General features: G+C 38.4%; 1 protein-coding gene across 3 annotated transcripts in view; it reads left to right on the plus strand.

Moving 5' to 3' along the window:
• Window positions 1-21356, plus strand: part of LOC103472020 (CMP-N-acetylneuraminate-beta-galactosamide-alpha-2,3-sialyltransferase 1-like) — a 26755-nt gene continuing 5399 nt past the window's right edge. Inside the window, exons 1-7 of one of the 3 annotated variants that reach the window (XM_008421365.3) lie at window positions 1-696; window positions 973-1396; window positions 1488-1684; window positions 1778-1957; window positions 4154-4199; window positions 4283-4402; window positions 13663-14568. In XM_008421365.3, coding sequence (XP_008419587.1) covers window positions 1010-1396; window positions 1488-1684; window positions 1778-1957; window positions 4154-4199; window positions 4283-4402; window positions 13663-13707 — 975 coding nt within the window. In that variant the 5' untranslated portion in view covers window positions 1-696; window positions 973-1009 and the 3' untranslated portion in view covers window positions 13708-14568. Of the gene's footprint in view, window positions 697-972; window positions 1397-1487; window positions 1685-1777; window positions 1958-4153; window positions 4200-4282; window positions 4403-10868; window positions 12861-13662; window positions 14569-15156; window positions 16521-21356 lie in introns of those variants that run through there. The other 2 variants (XM_081612319.1, XM_008421363.3) reach the window with 2 other exon arrangements.

Genomic DNA, 21356 nt, shown 5'->3' on the forward strand with positions numbered 1-21356 from the left:
AACAAACCATAATATCACCTCCACCAGCTTTGCATACACAGTCTGAATTGTTTGCTCCGTTATTTTCTCCAAAACAGCTCAAACTCAGACTGCATGGAGAGAATGTGGGTTTTCAAATCCTGCCAAAGGTTCTCTATTGGTTTTAGGTCTAAACTTTGACTAGATCAACCTAATAAATGGACAGGCCTCCGTCTGAACCGTCCCACTGTAGTTCTGTTTGCTGCTGTTCTGCCGGAAGGCAAAAGTCTTCCGTGGTGTGGAGATTTCTGCAGGTTTTCTTAAAGGGTTTGCTCCTCTTTAGCTTTTATCATCAGCCTGCGTCAGCTTGATGCAGTGTCAGCGTGCCGCTGCATGTCCTGCCTTCCACAACAAAAACACGTCGGTTTCATCCTATCATCTGCCCGGCTTTTACCTCTTCAGCGCTCCCATGAATAAGTTGCCACGGTTCGTGTTTTCTCGGCTTCTCTACGGAGCGTTCTCAGCTACAGCAAAGTTAGGAGTTGAACAGTGCTCCCCCTTTGTTTCGCTCATGGGCACCTTTTGTGAAAACAAACCACACCTCTTCACATATGACACCAAGCCAGGTCCTTAATAACATTTGCTTCCTGGAAGTCAAATATTCTGACTGCACTTAACAGGTGACGTTTCTGGGCTTTCAAAGTGTGACGGGAGCAAAGAAATAGACTCATTTATCAGGTAAGGCTTATTTCTGTTAGAAATAACTTTGCTTAAAGTGACGAGAGTCATTTGTACTTTATAATTATGACATTAATACTTTAATAGAGTGGTTTATTCTGCCAACTTCCACAAAGAGATGGAATGAAAAAATATAAAAAACTTAAATGAGCTACCAAACCTTTATTTTGCTACATTTTAGCTGACTTAGCTATTCCTTTGAATAGCCATTGGTACAGTTAAAAATGCTAAATCATTTGCTTTTATTTTTTTTCTCCCTTTTTTGTTTTTTTACAGAGAATCTTTCTGCCGCTCAAGAATCACAAGTTGAAAGATGACACTGACATGGAAAATGTTAATTTTCTTGTTCACTCTGACTGCTGCAGGAATGTTCTTTAAGTTAGATTTCAGTAATAGGCAGCTGCCCATCAATGAACAGTTACCGTACAAGATCGCACAGGTCCACAGGATGCAGAACAGAGGCTCACTGGATGAAAAATTGGAAGACCAGAGTCTTCAGGAGAAAAGTGTAATGGCCAAAAACATTTTTCCACAAGACCAAAATGCACAGGACAAAAACATACAGGAAAAGACCCCATGTGGTTGTCAGAAATGTTTTTCCAAAGATGACAAGTTTTTCATGAGTTGTTTCAAACCTTCCATTGAACCATTTCTGTCTGCCAGCACCATGCTGTCTCTGAATGTTTTCATGTGGTGGAAGGTAAGCTGTTTTCCTCAAACGTTCACTTTTTTGTCTCCAATGGTTGCTTTAAACTGATCTAACAAAATAATGTTTTTGATGTGTGTAACAGCGCTTACAGTATGAAAGACGTGACTTTAATTACTACAAAACAGCAGTGGCCAACCTGTTTAAGATATTCCCGCCCGTTCCCAGCCTCAGAAAGCCCAGCCCGGGAAAATGCCGGACTTGTGCTGTGGTGGGGAATTCGGTTAATCTGAGAGGATCAAGCTACGGATCCCTGATAGACGCTCATGATATCGTTATAAGGTAAATGTTCACTTCCTCACTTTCAAAAAGGTAAAAAAATAAATAAATAAAATGAAATAAGAAAATAACTCATTGTCCTGCTGTGCTACTCAGAATGAACGGTGGTCCAACCACAGGCTATGAGAAAGACGTTGGCACCAAAACGACCCATCGAGTCTTGTATCCAGAGAGCGCCGTAGATTTAGATAATTCTACTCATCTTGTAGTTTTTGCTTTTAAAATACAAGATCTGGAGTGGCCCACCAAGGCCTTGACAACCGGATTTTACACAAGGTGAGTCATTCTGCTATGTAGCTTCCACATGTTTTTCTGCTACCTTTATTTTGTGTGTTCTGTTTCTGTAAAACGCACATCCCTCAAGCAGGTCTTAAAAGACCTGGTCAACTGGACCCAGTCAGCTTTATACCCTAAGAGCATGGAAAATGTTGATTTTCCTGCTCACTCTGGGTTTTTTCTGTGTGTGCATGTGGTTTCGGGAACTGACGGTCTGACAGGACAACTTCCCTCTGTCTTCCGTTCCTACTGAGCATCATGCTAGGACCGCGGGAGGGATATTTTACGTGCTATGATATATTAAAAGCTATTTCCTGTTGTTTGTACTGGAATGTGCACCATAGCTATACCTGTACCCTGTAAGAAGCAGAAACATTAAGTTCTCTAAGTGTTGTGGAAGTGTTCCACAAGCCCCCGTGTGCAGGGATGTGGAACGTATTTGCCTTTTCACAGATTGCTTTTGGATTTTTGTTACACTAAAGTGTTTCAAATCAAGCAAATTTTAATTTCCAAGTAAATGTAAACCAAGAATTAACTGTGACTAACTTTTTTTTTTTTTTGAGGAAGAGATTAATTTCACAAGAACTGACACACATGTACATTGAAGTATTAGTATAACCGGTTTGACAACATGAAGTTGGGAAAAGATTTCTGAAAGCAACAGGTGAAAAACAGTCATTGACTCTCAGTCCGTAGAGAGGCTTGAAGGCACTTCTTATGCTTAGGGAATCTAGTGAATCATACTAGGGCCACTTTCCACAAGAAATTATCCTCCATAGAGGTCAGCCTGCCAGAATTAATCCAAGGACACATGAAACAATTTAATAGGAAGTCACAAAAGAATCCCAAGGATAATCTAAAACTCTGCTGATATTCCTTATCTGTATCAAGCTCTGTGTTCATGATTCAACAAAGCAACAACAAAGATACAAGATGCAAATGGCATCCACGACAAAGTTCCTTGGAAAACGATCAAAATCTCCGTTTGAGTTGTTTTAATTTGCTAAAGTACACCAGACCAGGGGGACGGTCTAACTAAATCTTTAATTAAAACTGTCTGACCCCATAACTAACCAATACATTTCCTGCAAAAATCTGTAAATTTACCTTGAAAGGAACTTTGTGCAGTTGGAGTTGTTAAAAATATGCTATGTAAATGAATTAGACATTGACTTTAACGCTGCAGTGTGTAACTTTTATGTTAAAATAAAATTGTTTTTCGCATATTTGCTAAAAATGTTGTGACGGTATAATTTGAGACAGTCGGCTCCACTTCATCCCAGTGCTGCTTCTGTTGTCTGACAAAATACACCAAAATCAGCCAATCAGAGCCAGGAGGAGGGTCTTAGCTGTCAGTCATGCTCGTGTACTCGATGCTCAACGTGCTAATGGCAGAGAAACAACTCACCTTTACAGCAAAACTGTATATGCGCTGTCATATACTAGCATGCTAACTAGTATTAGCATATGTGACAGGCTCTGCTGACAGGGAAAAGCTGTAGAGTAGCAGAAAGCAAGGGGGTTGTGGATGAGCAGTGCATACATGAGGATAACTGACAGCACTTCAACCCTCCTCCTGGCTCTGATTGGTTGTTTGTAGTTAGCACTGGGAACGGGAACACTGAACAGATAGAGGAGGTCGATCTTTTCACAAATTATGTGTCTTATATTGTCACAGCATACTGACTGTTTTAACAAATATGTAAACACAAGTTCCATACTGCTGCATTAAAGTTTGGCGCAAGTATCTTACATGTTCCCTGTTTGTCCAACTATAGTACCCTGTATTTGACAAGAAGGTAAAAAAGGTCATGCCTTATTTTAAACTGTTTGGTGCATTGAAGGTTTCCAACTTCAGTTTTAAATTCCAACCAGTGATTCCTAAATTCATTTATTTATTTTCCAGTCCTCAGTTCTGGTCAACCACTAAATGGCTTTAAGAAAAATATTACAGTATAGGAAGAGTTGCCTTCCAGATGGTGCTGGCAAATCCAAAAAAAATATATCTGCCAGTCTTGGTCCCTTAAAGGCCGACACTCCAACTGCTATACACAAAGTCTGTGAAGAGAATCTTGCAATTCAAATGATGGCGTGTATGCATGAACAAATCAAGAAGTCCCTTCTGACATTTATCTCATTCACATAAACCGCAAAGAGTTGATCTAATATCAATTTATGTCAAACTGTTCTTAACAGGTCACATAGGAAAGTAAAACAGAAAATAAATGCCAACAAAGATTTGGTAAGTATGCAGATTGATTGTAATTTACTTTTGACTGCAAAGGTAACCATGTCGTAAATTTGAAGGCTGGTCATTGTTCACAGGTGATGGTGGTCAACCCGGCTTTTATGAAGTATGTCCACGAGATTTGGATGAAAAGGAGAGGAACGTATCCATCCACCGGCTTTATGACATTGATTCTTTCTCTTCACGTATGCGACGAGGTAAGTCCACCCGACTCTTCGGAAAACGATCAAGTTCCTCGCGTTTGAAGTAGTTTCTGATGCAAAATGAGGTCTTTTTTTTTCTGCTCTGGCTCCCTGTGTTCCCTGTAATTTTTCCATGCAGTTTTTGTTAAAATGTTTTATATTAAAACTGCAAAACTACTCACCATCTCCGTCTCACTGCCACTCATCATGACAGTGTTTGCCATCAAGTCCAGAGGACTTCAAAGCGCCTCACACTATCAGTCATTCACCCGTTCACACACACATTGACACACCAATGCCCCGAAGTAACGTGACACATGCAGAAAGATTTTGGTGTCACAATGCAATGTTCTGCAGGGCAACTTTAAAAAACAGAGGCATCAAAACAAACCAGACAGGACTTTCAACTATGTGTCAGGTGTGTACCTTAAAGTGATGTGAAAGGGAAGATGGAGGAAAAGTGATTTTAACCCAACAGCTTCATTCAGGTCCAGCTGGGACACCAGAGTGCTGCAAAAGGGCATTGCTAGTTTCTTGAAACTAGCTAGCTAACCAAGCTAGCTAACATTACTGTCTCTATTATGCTATGTGTATCACGCATGTCAGTGTGTGTATGTGTGTGATCCATCCATCCATCCATCCATCCATCCATCCATCCATCCATCCATCCATCCATCCATCCATCCATCCATCCATCCATCCATCTTCCGTTTATCTGGGGTCGGGTCGTGGGTTCAGCAGCCTAAGTAAGGAGGCTCAGACTTCCCTCTCCCCAGCCAGCTGTTCCAGCTCCTCTGGGGGAACCCATGGCGTTCCCAGACCAGCTGAGAAACATCGTCAGTGTGTCCTGGGTCTTCTCCGGGGTCTCCTCCTGGTGGGACAAGCCCAGAACACCTCACCAGAAAGGCGTCCAGGAGGCTCTCCCTTCACCACGACAGATTGGTACAGAGCCCGCTTCACTGCAGACACTGCACCAATCCGACTGTCGATCTCCCGCTCCATTTTTTCCTCATTGGTGAACAAGATCCTGAGATACTTGAACTCCTCCACTTGGGGCAGGACATCCTCACCGACCCAAAGAAGGCACTCTATACTTTTCCAGCTCATTTATTTATGCATTTATTTATATAGCTATGAATTTTTATTTTATTTATTGAGATGATAAAAGAAAGAACATTAAACACATTGATCAACAGGTTTTGTGTCATTCAACACATTTTCTCTTTAGGTTTTCTCATCCAGGGTGTCAGACACTCACACACAAATAATAAAGATGCACAATAAAGTATAGATGGTAATGTTAGCTAGTTGGTTAGATAACTGGTGTTGGCTAACTTTGAAGAAGGCTAATATGTTTATTTGTGACAATAACGTTGTCACAGTACTCATGATTGACACACACAAACACATTTGTGAGATAAAAATAAAGATAACACTTATATGTAAGAGTTCTTGCTGTGTAAAATAAGATTATTCAGGGGTGACACTTAGGTCTTAGTGTGTTTGGTTCACAAAAAAATGTTTTCCTTACAGTCGCAGTTGGTAAGAAACAAAGATTCCCATTAAATTCCATCGGAAATGAATGCGGGTCATTTTGGACCCACTCATGGAAGAATGGGGTAGTAACATAAAATATGCTATTTCTTAAAATGTATAAAAGGTAAATTAAAAATTTGAACTGCATGATATCAGTAACACGTTTCTTGAGAAATACCTGGAATATGAAGTGATGAAAACTTTTCATTACTAAGATATTGCAAAAAGATGATCTCACTGGGTCAAAAAGGGCATCAGAGGGTTAAGACAAAACCCATCTAACAGTTTGCAAAATAACAGTTAAAAAGTAGCAAGGTGTAATTAGGCTTTTTTTTGTCTGTTTTTTGAAAATGTTTACAGTTGGCACAACTATTTTAAATTAATCCATTTTTTAAAATAAAATAATCCATATCACATTACTTCTATCATTAGACATTTGTTTTTAGGAGTTTCTTTTTGTCGTTACATCCTTCTGTCTTTTAGATAGCACCAGGAAGAATAATAAAGGGATTAAAAGCAAACATTTTGTACACACTGCACAAAGCCCCATGGATAAAATTGTGTTTGCACCAGTTAAACAGTTATATGCATCGAGAGCCACATCCCTCCTTCTCCATACTCGTGTTTACCTTGAGATTTAACAAAGATAAGCCTTAAATAAAACAGACAAAAACTTCCATCTGGTGCCACAAGCTAACAAAATATCTTCAAAATGTAAATTTAAAAACAAACCTCCTATGTGTATTGACAATGTCTCTATGGACAATATGACCAACGTCATCCAAAGTGTCTCAGGTCAGTGGTTCTGTTTTGTCTTCATTCAATGTTTAACCCATATCTGATGACCAATTATCTAAAATCACTAGGGTCTTGTTACATTGACAGTAGGACAGTTTGTTCAAAAAATATCAAGTCCAAATGAGATCAAGTGTCAAGTATGAAATTTCCGTAATGGACAGGCTCTGTCCTAAGGGTTTGGATGTTATGGATCAGTAGTTTTTACAATTGAGACGAAGCATGACAGAAATTACAGCAAGCCGACAAATGGAAACAATCCCCTGGCAACACGCCAGAGGGAAACTTACTTGTAAACATTGTTAGCTCAAGCAAACGGGATCCAGCTGCAGGCTCTCAGCCGCTTTACATGCAAAGACAGAGATCGATGTCTCTGCTGTGGCGTCAGCCGCTTTACATGCAAAGACAGAGATCGATGTCTCTGCTGTGGCGTCAGAGGACAACTGAATCTTTTATTAGTTCTTTAGGTGGCGGGGAAAAAAATCCTTTCCTGGTTTCACATTGGATATGAGCCTGAAAAGAAGGTGTTGAGTCCATAAAATAGTCACACACACAAGTTGTAAATGCATTTAGATGGAGGAATAGGGTAGCTGTCAGGAGTTTTGTTGTTACTGAGACGTAGTAACTTTCATGTTTTTATTTCATCTAAGAAATAAAAACATTTTTGGATGTCAATGGCAAATACTGTCTAGATGAGTGGCAGTGAGACGGAGATGGTGACTATACCTCATGTTAAGGTACAGTTAGAAATACAAGTAGAATATTGAATCTGCTGTAGTTGTCATGCCAACGCACTAGTTGCAGCTGTGATTTTAGCATGTCGTCAAAACTCACATTCACTGTTATCCATTCGCTTCCGTGTCGCTAACATCCACCTCTTGTAGAAAATAGTAACTTGTCTCCATCGCTTATGAACAAACTATAACGTGTATATTCCTTATTAGAAGTTGTGTTAAACTGAACAGGTTGAGTAGTACAAAACACCACAGACTTCGTTCAGATCAGACAAACCCACATGGGCACCTTCACACCTTTAGAATACTTTGCACGGAAAAGTTTCACTTTGAAACCCGGTTTCAAAAAGTGTGAAGGACTCAGATCACACCAAACGTGTAACCAAACATTTGGACTGCAACAAAAATATTACCATTTTACTGTAAACGGTGGCTAAGGCTACATTCACATGACACCGCTGCCTGGTAAGTGTTTGTTTTTTCAGAGTTTGATTAAGGAAAAGTTTCCAACATTTAGATCGGCAACAAGACACCTTGAGTCAGCTGTAGTTCTCCTGCCAGGCCTCTATGGGGCGCTGTGACTTTTAGCACGTTGTCTAAAGCACATGGGCTTTTTACCATAGACATAATGGCGGCCATCTTGGAGCGGTATACCGCTCCACTCAGCTTATGTGTTTAGCAGACACAATAACGTATCAGCGCATTTAATCGATCATAACGCGCTTTTTTGTTACTGGAAACCATATTCAAACATCTATCAAAGCTACATTTATAAACAATTGTATTATTTAAGTAGGTTTTTAATACATAGTACAGCATATTTAAATATGCTTAGTGGCTATAACAATAGGATAGGAATGGAAAATTCTGATATTGATGTATGAAGAGCATATTAAAAAGCCCACAGCCGTTCATAATTTATTTAATAATTTAGTAATATCAATACATATTTTTATAACTATACAAACACAAATAAATAATGATGAATAATGACAAATAAATAATGATTAATACTGAATAATATATATTGGATACATGTTTGTATGTATGTATATGCATCCATCCATATATAGATATATATCTGTTTTCCCGCCGACGAGTTCAGAGAGATTCAGCAGCTGAGATTGAGTCCAAAATCTGATGTGAGATTCATCCGCGCTGCAGTGAATCTGTCTCTCTTTAAAGATATCTCCCTCTTCTTCCTCACATCATGTCTTTATGAAACTTTCAAAACAAAAACGGAAGATTTGGGATGTATCTTACTAGTGAAAGAATTGCATATAAATAATAGTCTTTACCACCTGTGTAAACTTTGCTGGTGAATGTTATAATACATAATATAAGTTTTATGATGTATGTTACATTGTTTCATTTCTAATGTAGGCTCTTGTGTCAGATAATCTAAGTCAATGTTAGAGAATAATAATTTTTTTAGATTTACAGAATCTCAGTTAGCCTTCAAAGCGGGGCTGAACCCGTATTACACCAAGCACTGTGGCTAATATTAGCTGGTATCTCGCTGGTGGACATAAATACAGTAAAGTAATATTCTAATCACAAAATATACACAATAATATGTCCATCTTACTTGTGAAATATTGTCTGTGGAGCCCTCACATCAATAGTCCATCGATCCGAACAACAATATCCCTCAGTGCTGAGGCATCTTCTGCTGTTTTGGTTGAGCAAAGTAAGAGGGACGACCGCTCCAAGATGGCCGCCGTATTTCCTGCGCCGGAGCAGCGAATGCGGGGTGTCTATGTCTATGCTTTTTACCCTCAGCTTCCACCTCATTGTAAACTGTAACCTGCCTCCCATGAACAAAGTGCTGCTGTTACACAGATATTTCTTATCAAAATTGTGTTAAACTGAACAGGTTAAGCAGTACAACAGAGCACAATGCTAATGTTTTTGTTGTCATCTCTCCGTTTATGCGTAGAATAAACCCTACAGCCGAATGCAGCGGTTTCAAAATCACCTTTCTGAAAAACTACACTCACTGTGGTCGTGTAAACAAGCAGCTGGATCGCAACAGAAATGCCACGGTTTCACTGTAAACGGTGCCTAAGTCTCCAACAACCTGGGGGTTTTGGTTTGTGACCTGAAATGGTCTTCCTTTGTGTGTATTTTCGGCAGGAAAAGAGGCATTTAGAGGGTGAATAGAAAGGCCAGAGAACAGAACCTTGAGGTACATTGTGGTTAAATTAAGTAGAAGTACAGCAAGAGCCTTCCATGGTGGACTGGAGAGTTCTAGATGATGGTTGTACCACTGAGGCCAAATGATTTGAAACACTGCAGAAAGGGAGTAGGAATCAAAACATTGTTGGTTATTTTAATCAAATTAAACTAACTACATTCAGGAGGTCAATTTAGCAGCTATGATGGTGAAGTTGGGTGGCCAGTTCCCTTTCCAAGAGTTTGTCTATGACAGAAAGATCACACATTAGTTGGAAATTATTAAGGTTATTAAGATTGTCAGAGTTCTATCCCGGCTTCTTGAATAATATGGCACAAAATTTCAAATAATTATTATTAAAGTAATAATAAAATTAATTGTTCACTGGTATAAGAAAATTTAACTTCTCCATTTTGCTGATAGTGTGTAGTACAGAGTATGGTCTGCACATGAAAAAGAGGTACAATTCATATTCTGCTTTTTACCTTCAGTTTGCATATTTGTTGTCTCTTCTGCATTTTTCTTCCTTTAATCTCATTATCTAGTTAGTCTTTTTTGTTTTGCTGTTGGTCGTCTTTATGTTCTCTATGGTTCTCTAATGTTATGCCAGTCTAGTCATATATGTACGTCTCTTCTAATTTTGCAAATGAGAAAAATTACACTTTTCTCCTTATTTTGCTCCATATAAAAATTCTGATAGCAAGAAAAGTTTAAAACCGATTATTAACTTTTTGGACTCATTTAACCACCATTACTGAGTGCAGCTTTAAGCTTTGCTGAGTCAAAAGTTTTGGTTTGTCCAAATTTACTCCTCAGCTGAACTATTGTATGCAATTTAATGACAAAAGTGGCATCTTTCATATTCATTGAAATAAATGATCTTGTCATTGAGTTCATTTTGTGGTATATTTTTAAATATTGCATCAAACAAAAAATAATAGCTGCGGACAAACAGGAATTCAGGGAGTCTACGTCATGGAAGGTTAAAATCAGAACAATGAACTGCAACATTGAAGCAGGTGAAAATGAATATAGTTTCAGAGTGTGAGCGAGAACAAGAGTTGGGGATAAAGAACAAAGAGGCGCAGTTGACACACTATAGAATTACAGCAAAAAGAAAATCTTCCTTTTAAATTTACAAACTTTATTTGTTCGTTTGTGTGTGTGTGTGTGCGTGTGTGTGCGTGTGTGTGTGTGTGTGTGTGTGTGTGTGTGTGTGTGTGTGTGTTTGTGTTCCCAGGTTCACGTGTTCGGATTTGGAGCCGACAGCAACAGAAACTGGAGTCACTACTTTGAAGTGTTAAAGAACAAAAACTACAGAACTGGGCCCCATTCTGGAAGTAACGAATACACCATCCTGAAACAACTGGCCAGCGAAAAAACTGTCACGCTTTATAAAGGATCGTGACCCCTGTGTCCCAACAGGAAGTACGAGTCACAAAAATCAGACGAACTACAGGAGAGATTTAACATCCCCCGATTCGGAATGAACAGTGCAATTAAGAAAGTTGAGCAAGAACAATTTATTTTTTGTCTTGAAATTTTAGAATGATGGTCCCCTGATGACGAACACCAATTCTGAGATTTATTGAGGCGAAAGCAAATCCCACCTACCTGATTTCTACTGACAAACTTGCCTTTTCAAATGTGAAACCCAGCAATATTTTAGATCTAATAAAATAGAATAGAACCACAAAAGGTAGTGACCACAAAGGTAAGAAATAGAGACTGTACAATAAGGGAAAATTTACAGGACCAGAAAAAAAAAGTACTGCTCCATTATTAGCAAAAGAGCATACATACATTCAAAGAAGATGTACAACTGAGTCAGATATATATAAGATATATATATTTTTAAAGTACAAAATGTGTATATTTGTACAAACTAGATTTGGACTTCCACAAAATAAAACAACACACACACCTTTTTTCCCCCCTTGCTGTCTGAAGTTAAATTATGCCAAAGTTATCTTGTTTTAGGTTAGGTAGAATAACCAATATTATTTTTATTTGCAAAATGCTAAAAAAAATTAAAAAAACTTGGCTGTAAGTGTTTTATTTTAACTTTCTTCAAATACCGAAGTTTATGCACAGAACAATCGCTGTCTCTTTAAGCAATGAGGGAAAATCCAAATTTTACATTTTTATTTTAAAATTGATTAAGATTTTTAACCAATTTTTAAGCCTAATAGTTGAAGCAAAGCCTGAACTATTTGCACACACTCATAATAAACTGTCTGATTGTTCTAACTGACTTTGAAAAGATGATTTGGTGTGTGTGCTAATTCTTTGTAATGGAGAGAGCTCGGTGTGTGTGGCCTCTGAAACCAGCCTGAGGCATTTCAGGAGGACAGCTTAGTGGAATGCAGCAGACAGACAATAAACTCTGTCCCATGTCTTTGGGTAGAACATTTTGTCCAAAGTAACAAATTTATTGTCTCAGGACAGAAAATCATCACACACCGCCTGCGTGCAGCAGTAGCCCATCATCACGTGCTGCTTGTCCGCAGTCAGAGTCCACAGCCTGACGGTGAGCGTCAGGATGTCCCAGACAGAAAAGAACCGCCTGGACACGGCCCGGTTTGAACATATGTGAATTTCAACAGTTAGTCAGACCTCCGGAACGAGACTGTCTTCTTCCTGTCCACACGGTGCTCTCCGAAGACGCGTCTTTGTGTCTTTTTTTTTTTATGTTTGTCTTTGTGATTTTGGTATCTGATGATCATATTGAGATGTTGGTGTGATTTTATGCTTTTGATTGACTGGATAAAACACTGGTTGATTGAAGAAATGGACAATGGCCATAAATAAACATATTGAAGCAAAAATACATAAAAACACAAATGTCTGATCGGCAGTACATCCCCATAACCATTTCCACTCACATACGATACATCCTCTACATGCTACTTTTGATCACCGTCTGGGCCTCCTATTACTCTGTCCAGGCCCTGTCACCATTTAGCTAACACCAACTGATGTGCAGAACTATGCATATGCTAATGGTGCGGTGTTGGGAAAAAGATGGAAATTGTTCATTATCATTTTCCTGCACTGTATGATACGTGTCATCTTAAGATTGAAATGACATCATACACCCTGTACAAACAGCACAGTTATCATGCAGGTGCAGAAATGGTGCAGGCTGCAGTTATAGTTCACTAAACCAAAGTTAATGTTTGAAGTTTATTGTAAAATAAAATGTCCTGGGGAGGATCACTCCCACCTTGAACTTTGACCGCATGGTTTTGTGATGTTGTCTGCACAACCAATAGAAATACGGATTGATGGATGGATGGATGGATGGATGGATGGATGGATGGATGGATGGATGGATGGATGGATGGATGGATGGATGGATGGATGGATGGGGCAAATAAATAGATAATTAAAATAAGAAAATGACCCTATTGTTGTTTCAAACAGTGTTGTTCCAAATATTTAACTGCATATTCATAAATCTGTGTTGTACCAATATCCTAACCAATCCAGTCCTACCTTCTTCTTCTTTTTTTTTTTTTTTTTTAAGTACAGTAGAGGACCGTCCGTTTACTGAAACTCTAACTTCCTTCTTCTATTCTTGTATTTCTCCCCCAATACAGTATTTTGCTTTTATGTTTTTTACCGTCTATTTCATGTTTTTTACCATCTATTTTCTTACAGCCATAAGCGGTGAACTAAATTCACGTCGTTATGGGTGATCTTATTATTGTTCCGCATTGAAGAAAATAATTGTTCTTTCTATCCGTTTACAGGTTGGCTGTGATGTCATAGCACTGATGGATGACAAAACTACAAAATTACATCCCCTATGGATGTAATTTGTGGCAGAATTGCAGGAAGACTTTTCATAATTAATCACTCTGTACAGATGTTTTTTTTATGTGTGTGTGAATTGCTGTGATTGTAGATAAATGTCCAGCTGCGCCCCTGCAGGCTGATGCCCTCGCTGCTGTTTTGAGGTGATCTGTGGTTATCTGCGGCCATTTATTTTATGTTATTTTACCACATACCACTTCTGTTTTTGTTCTCAGCCTGGATTTCAGCCACAGGCCTGCATGCGGCTTTCCACTTCCTGATTCCACTTCTAAGCTTTGAAACCGACACTGAAGCTAACTGCAGCCTCTCCCAGAACCACGTAGCAGAATTCCTCTGATACCACGCTGTCAGTCACAAGTGGATCATAAATCAGAAACACAACTCATAATTGAAAATACCTGAGCATGTAGCTCAAGGGTTCAGTCTCTGTAATGAGCTGGTCCAACCGGTTTGGCGTTTTGAGCAATCAGTGTAACCAAATCTGCAAAATTTCAAGGCCTCCGGTGCATATTTTGCACCTCTAGATTCATAACGTCAAATCAGTTTATTATTTTTTGGATTAACACGGACAAGATATTTTCTGCATACAGTTGGATATTTGTTGACACATTCAGTGATTCTTCTTGGCATAAAGTTTACTTTTCACTCTTCAAGGGTTAAATCTTTGAAACACCGTCACAGCTTTATGTTGTCGTGTTATGATTTTAGAGCCGGGGTGTCCAAGGTCGGTCCTGGAGGGTCGGCATCCTGCATGTTTTAGTTCTCTCCCTCTTGGTAGTAACAAGCTTTTCAGCTTGTCAATGTTCCTCTTAGGCCTTCTAACGAGCCATCATTTGATGCAGGTGCGTTAAACCAGGGTGAGAACTAAAACATGCAGGATGCCGGGCCTCCAGGACCGACTTCGGACACCCCTGTTTTAGAGCAACTTTACTTTTTCTCCTGTATTTGAATCAGACTTTTACTGATTATTTTACTTTATATAGAAGCAAATCAGGTTTTTTTTCTCATTTTGAACCTGTTAAATATCGTTTCCTCCTCCTTCCATTTCGTATCTGCAAGAAAACCTTTCAGCAACTGTTTATGTTGATTCGTATTTTACTGAAATATTGAGATAAATTTTTCTAAAGAATTCATTTTTTTCGGTGTTATCTAAAAAAATATTGTAATAAACTATAAAACTATATTTTATTTTGGTTCTGATATATATAAAAAAGTTATAATTGGTAATAAAAAAAGTGAAATAAAAAAAAAGTTGGTTAAAAAAATGATCAACATTATAAAGGAAATAGGAAACGGGTGAATAGGCGAGCCTCAAGGAAGTTTTAAAAATGTTTTGCAATTTTATATTCTGCCACTAAAGGAAGGAAAAAAACTTGTTAGACTTCAACATTTGTTTTCTAGTATTAAAATGAAATAAGCACACATCCGTAAGTAAGATCTAATCATGAGGAAATGTTCCAGTTTCACAGGTATGCAATTTAAATCTCCTGTAAACTTTCGTTCATGCCGAGTAAACTGGAACATCAGGATCAGAAAAGTGGCCAGTAAAAATAAAGGAAAGTCAATTATTCCACAAAACACACCCATGGGAAGTGACACATGTAGAATTAAAAAAAAAAAAGAAGACGTCAAACTATATCTGCCAGTGATTAGTAAACTCACTGTTTATGCGTGTTGGTGTGTGATTTTTGAGTCCACTTGTGTTGTAGGCCTGAAGAAGACGTAGGGTGTAGCTCCTGGAAGCGATCCACTCCATCCGCCGTGAGAAAAATATTAAGCTTGGCACAGAGTGAAGCCTGCTTCTTTCATCCAGACCCGACTGCTGCCCCGAGGCCGACTGTTTGTCGCTGATCCTGTTTGTGATGTTCAGGAATGGTGTAATTAAAAAAAATAAGAGGTTGCCTGGCGACCTCTTGTTGTTTGCGAAGGATGTATGTATTGTATCTCGGTGTTTGTAAGATGGGTAGATGAACAAAGATTCCTGATTTAAAAAAATAAAAGAACACTTCATCTGTCGGATGGCTGAGACGGGATAAGATGTCTGGAGCCACCGCTTCTCTGCATCGAAAGGTGTCAATTGATCCTAATTGTCCTTGTTTGACCCTTTAGATCAATCAAGGCAAAACACTGCAAAAATATTATAATTAATTTTACAATTATGCAATTGGTATTACATTGCAATAAATACCAACTGGATTGTTGCATTTATTCATTATTTATTTTCTGCGACTATTATTCTTATTGGCGCACCGATGGCAGTTTCCTGGCCAATTACTGATCTTTAAAAATTCTGACCTGTCAACAGAGGACAGTGGTTGATTTTTAGACACTTTGGTGAGGTAAATAAGATTGGAAGATAATATCAGTTTCACGCGTTAGTATCGACGTATTACAGCTTTTCCAAAATTCAGGAAATCGGGGCCCAATTTTGCCCATCTTCCACACTGTCATTATTATCTATGTAATCGTTATTATAGGCATCAGCAACACAGAAAAAGCATACAGCAACAGCCTTTGCAGACAGCAGGTGATCCAACTTAAAAAAAAACATTCATACATTTTACGTCATAAAATTAAGTTTGTCCAAGTAAATTTAGTTTATGAAGCTGTCGTGTTAAACAAACGTAATTAAATTAAGTTTGACCAACTGTGTTTGATTACTTGTAACAAATTAACTTGCAATTTTTTAAGTTGGAGCTCCATTGTCTCTTTTTTTTCACTTGTACACGTGCGAAAATGTCTATTATGCAATATCTCTTTCCCAACAAATTCAGAGTTTATCTGAACACACACCCTGTGCATTTGCTTAGAGATTGAGACAAAAAAAAAATCCACAAAGCTTAGAGGTGACAATGCAGTCTGTGTCAAACTGCAGCTGGGAGATCAGCGTAATCTGGTCTGAAGTCGTCCTGTGTTGTTGTTTTTTGTTTTGTTTTTTCTCGTGGGACATTCTGGAGTAGCCACACCTTCTCCAGGTTGCATACCGCCATTCCTGTTCAGAGGAAACATTCAGATGCATGACATCAACCTTTGTAGATATGAAACGAATCATACAAGGCTGATCAATTTTGAGGTAAGACCTCCTTTACAAGTTTACAAGTTTATTTTCAGAAACTTGAAAATAAGTTTATGAAAATAAACTTTATTTTATTTAAATAAGTTTAAGTATAATTAAAAATATAGTTTTTTATAATATTTTTATACTAAAAATATAATTAAAATTAATATTTTTAATTCTCGTACAAATCAAGCTAAATTACAGAAGAGATGTTTTTCCCCAACATTTAGCCTTTTTTCCAACTACTATTTTTTCCAATTCAAAATATGAATGTTATTTATATTTTTATATTAAAAATATAATAAAAAAATTTGTATTTTTAATTATTTTATAATTTTGTATTATTGTTTTTACTTGTTTTCTATAGGAACTTGTGAGTTTTGCGACATGCTATAGCAGTAAAACTATTAGTATTCTCCACATAAGCACAAATAAGCCGTGTCCCTCGGGGGCCCCTGTGGGGGGTACTCCGGGAGTATGGGGTACCGGGCCCTTTGATACGGGCTGTCAGGTCCCTGTATGACCGGTGTCAGAGTCTGGTCCGCATTGCCGGCAATAAGTCCGGCTTGTTTCCGGTGAGAGTTGGACTCCGCCAAGGCTGCCCTTTGTCACCGATTCTGTTCATTACTTTTATGGACAGAATTTCTAGGCGCAGCCGAGGTGTTGAGGGGATCCGTTTTGGTGGCCTTAGGATCGCATCTCTGCTTTTTGCGGATGATGTGGTCCTGTTGGCTTCATCGGAACGTGATCTGCAGCTCTCACTGGAGCGGTTCGCAGCCGAGTGTGAAGCGGCCGGGATGAGGCTCAGTGCCTCCAAATCCGAGGCCATGGAATTGAGCCGGAAAAGGGTAGAGTGCCTTCTCCGGGTCAGGGGGGTCGTCCTGCCTCAAGTGGAGGAGTTTAAGTATCTGGGGATCTTGTTCACGAATGAGGGAAGAAGGGAGCGGGAGATCGACAGGCGGATTGGGGCAGCGTCTGCTGTGAAGCGGGCGCTGTACCGGTCCGTCGTGGTGAAGAGAGAGTTGAGCCAAAAAGCGAAGCTCTCGATTTACCAGTCGATCTACGTTCCCACCTTCATCTATGGTCATGAGCTTTGGGTCATGACCGAAAGAACGAGATCACGGGTACAAGCGGCCGAAATGGGTTTCCTCCGCAGGGTGGCTGGGCTCTCCCTTAGAGATAGGGTGAGGAGCTCGGTCATCCGGGAGGGACTCAGAGTAGAGCCGCTGCTCCTCCATGTCGAGAGGAGCCAGTTGAGGTGGCTCGGGCATCTGGTCAGGATGCCTCCTGGACGCCTCCCTGGTGAGGTGTTTCTGGCATGTCCCACTGGGAGGAGGCCTCGGGGAAGACCCAGGACACGCTGGAGGGACTATGTCTCTCGGCTGGCCTGGGAACGCCTTGGGATTCCCCCGGAGGAGCTGGAAGAAGTGGCTGGGAAGAGGGAAGTCTGGGCCTCCCTTCTGAAGCTGCTGCCCCCGCGACCCGACCCCGGATAAGCAGAAGAAGATGGATGGATGGATGGACGGATGGACGGACGGACGGACGGACGGACGGACGGACGGACGGACGGACGGACGGACGGACGGACAATCACAAGCCAAGCAGCAAATCTGTAACAGAATGTCAGAAAAACTGAAACATCAGGGCGGTTCAGTGGCTCAAATGATCAAATTGTACACTTAGAAAAATGCAAATAATGCATGACACGCAGAACAGGACAGGTTTGCTTGGTATTAACCATGACGTTAAAGCAACATGCTGAGTCATGCTGGATACACCTTCTTCCTGGCCCACTGGTGATGTAAGACAGAGTGAGGGAACAATACGAACAACCAGTTATGTTAGTTTTTAATTGTCTTTGCTGCTCGTTTCATCTCATCTCACAGAACTAGACACCTGAATTTATTAGACATTTTATGTCTGGTAAATTACATTTTGTTGCTTATCTGCAACAAAATGACAAAATTCCATTACCCCACCAAGACAAAGAATAAAAATTACTTATCTCTTTCCTTTTCTTGTCAGATTTTATGTAGAGATATCAGAATATTTAAATATTAAAAATCGTATATACTGATCTTAGACATTGGCTTTTCCAACTATTTGTTTTAAGCTTTTTACATGGAATTATTGCACAATATGGTCCAAAGGGCAACAGACAAAATACCAACAGGTTTTGTTCAACATAAGAGAAAAGAAAATCACTGTACAACTTAAAGGGATGCTCATATTGATCTGATAAAAGTGAAAGTATCACTTGAAGCAAAAATAAAGGCATTCATTTTTAATAAAACACATTTACAAAGCAAATAAAAGCACAATCGACACTTTACAATTACATTTTGACTTCTTTTTGATTCTGAGCAATGTTTTGATGACTTTCTGAAGGTGGCGTATCGGGAGTTTCTTAAAGAGACAGAGGCCCAATTTCAAGGCATTAAATTACAAATTTCTTTTAAGTCATATTTAATTTAAACAGAATTGTTATAACAACTGAAGGTAACATAGTTACCGTAGTTCATAGTGCTGTAAAATGACATTATGTGGCTGGAAAACAAATAATACTTCTCCTTTAATAAAACTGAACAGAATTAAACACAGGAAATGTGAAAAAGGTGATCTATTGATTTAAATACATTTTTATGTGCTGAAATTAGTCCAAACCCATCTCTGATGTATTTCTAAAAGGTTCAGTGTAGAACAAACCTAAAACTGGACATGACCCGGAAAACACCAACGTGGCTCAAATTTTTTTTAGATAAAAAAATAATATTTAACAAAATGTCAGACACAGAAGAAATGTGTCTTTGTGTCTTATTTTCAGACATAGTATAGCGTATAGTTTCACACGTCTGAGGTGTAATCTGGCTTAGTGTGGAATATGTGAAACCTAATTAATATCTTGATGTAAATATTTTCATATACAAATCTCAACACTCAGATTCTAATCTAAAATGTTCTGATTTTCCTTTAATTATCTACTACTTTTAGGCTTTATTTAGCTCCATACACATGACTGAAAGATATCTCATAAATGACTCATTTTTCATCTGTCTTGCTGTTTTCCGTAGATCATATGCACCATTTAAATCCAAAATTATAGCAAACAAAGATTTGATGAATATGACACTGGACACAGTTCACGTAATCTTTGCTTGTAAACGTAAATAAATGTAAATATTAATCCGGTGTGGCAGGTGAAGGTGATCGACCCAGCCTTTGTGAAATATTCTCATAACATCTGGCTGGAAGGTAAAGGGTCGTACCCGTCCACTGGCTTCATGACTTTGATTCTCTCTCTTCACATTTGCGATGAGGCGAGTTTGAGATCCAGTTTCAGTCTTCTTTTCCCGCTTTGTTTTCGTTTAGCGGACACCGTTTGCCATTTAAAATTTAGAACGTTTGGATTTCTCCATGTTTGCTTGTTATCATATATCTTTTAGTAAAATTGGGTGAGATCAGAACGCGACTTGTTCAGAACCAAAAATGAGGAAAAAAATTCCTGATTTTGCTCTTTTATTCTGTTCAGTATTTGTAAAAAAAAAAAAAAAACAATAAACTCTGTTTTTTTTATTATTATTATTATTATACATGAAGTGTTGAGATGTGCAGCTTATTTGAAAGGAAAAGTTGAATCCATTTGCATTTTATCAATGCATGACAAGCAGCTGCACAGTTATCTGATGAATGTTATTGTCAGTAACATTCATCAGATAATTCCAAAGACCAGAAGTTTACATACAGAAACAAATCCGAGTCAGACAGTTTGAAGTACAGTCATCCAGATGTATATAAACTTGTGAATTTGAAGAAAGTTTTTTTTTTTAATCCGTAAAAAATTTTATCTAAATAAACTCTAAAAATAATTTGCAAATAGAAATTCTTTTGGCAATTCTGACTTGCCTGTAGAATGATTTCACTGTAAAAAAGTAAATACAGAAAAAATGTGTAATAGAGAGAGCGAAACCTGAGGAGCAGCCAAATCCATAACCATGTTATTGAATCAATCTTCCCTGTTAAATGTATGAATTTATGTTTTTGGGGTAATTTCAGGTCCATGTGTTTGGTTATGGAACAGACAGCAATGGAAACTGGAGCCATTACTTCGAAGTCCTGACAAATAAAAATCTCAGGACAGGACCGCATCCCGGACAACATGAGTATAAATTATTGCAACAGCTGGATGCGGAAAAAACAGTAGAGCTTCACCGAGGAATCTGATCCATCCTCGAAAACCTTTGGCTAAGCTTTGCCTTAGTAATGTTTACTCTGTCTGATGAGTCCAATAATGAATGTCAAACCTTGCACTGAGAAATCAGGAATGTCCTAATCAAAGTATTTTGTGGCAAAATGAAAACAGCATATATATATATATATATATATATATATATATATATATATATATATATATATATATATATATATATATATATATATATATATATATATATATATATATATAGACCGATCACATGATATTATTATTTTTTTTTTTATCATAAGCACTACCGGTTAAATTATGTGGAAAAAGGAACCCTGAATTCACCTCAATTTAGACAAAAACTTGTTTTTAATAACTTTGTCGAAGAAGAAAACTAAACAAAACAGGCATTCTGCAAATTTTACTGCTATCGATAATACTATCTTTAACATATGAAGGCTCTGAAGAGGCTAAATAATGCAAAGAGCCAAAATAAAACCTCTCAACATTGCCAAAAAAATTCAAGTATAAAACTTAACATTCAAAGGCAAATACAGGATCCATTACAATAAACAATCCAGAGTTACTGAATGAAAACTTCCTGATAGCATGGCGGCTAGCTGATTACTGCTAGTTCTGAGTGGCTGTTT

The sequence above is a fragment of the Poecilia reticulata genome, chromosome 11 (genome assembly GCF_904066995.2).
Source record: "Poecilia reticulata chromosome 11, P_reticulata-male-v2, whole genome shotgun sequence".
Taxonomy (NCBI): Eukaryota; Metazoa; Chordata; class Actinopteri; order Cyprinodontiformes; family Poeciliidae; genus Poecilia; species Poecilia reticulata.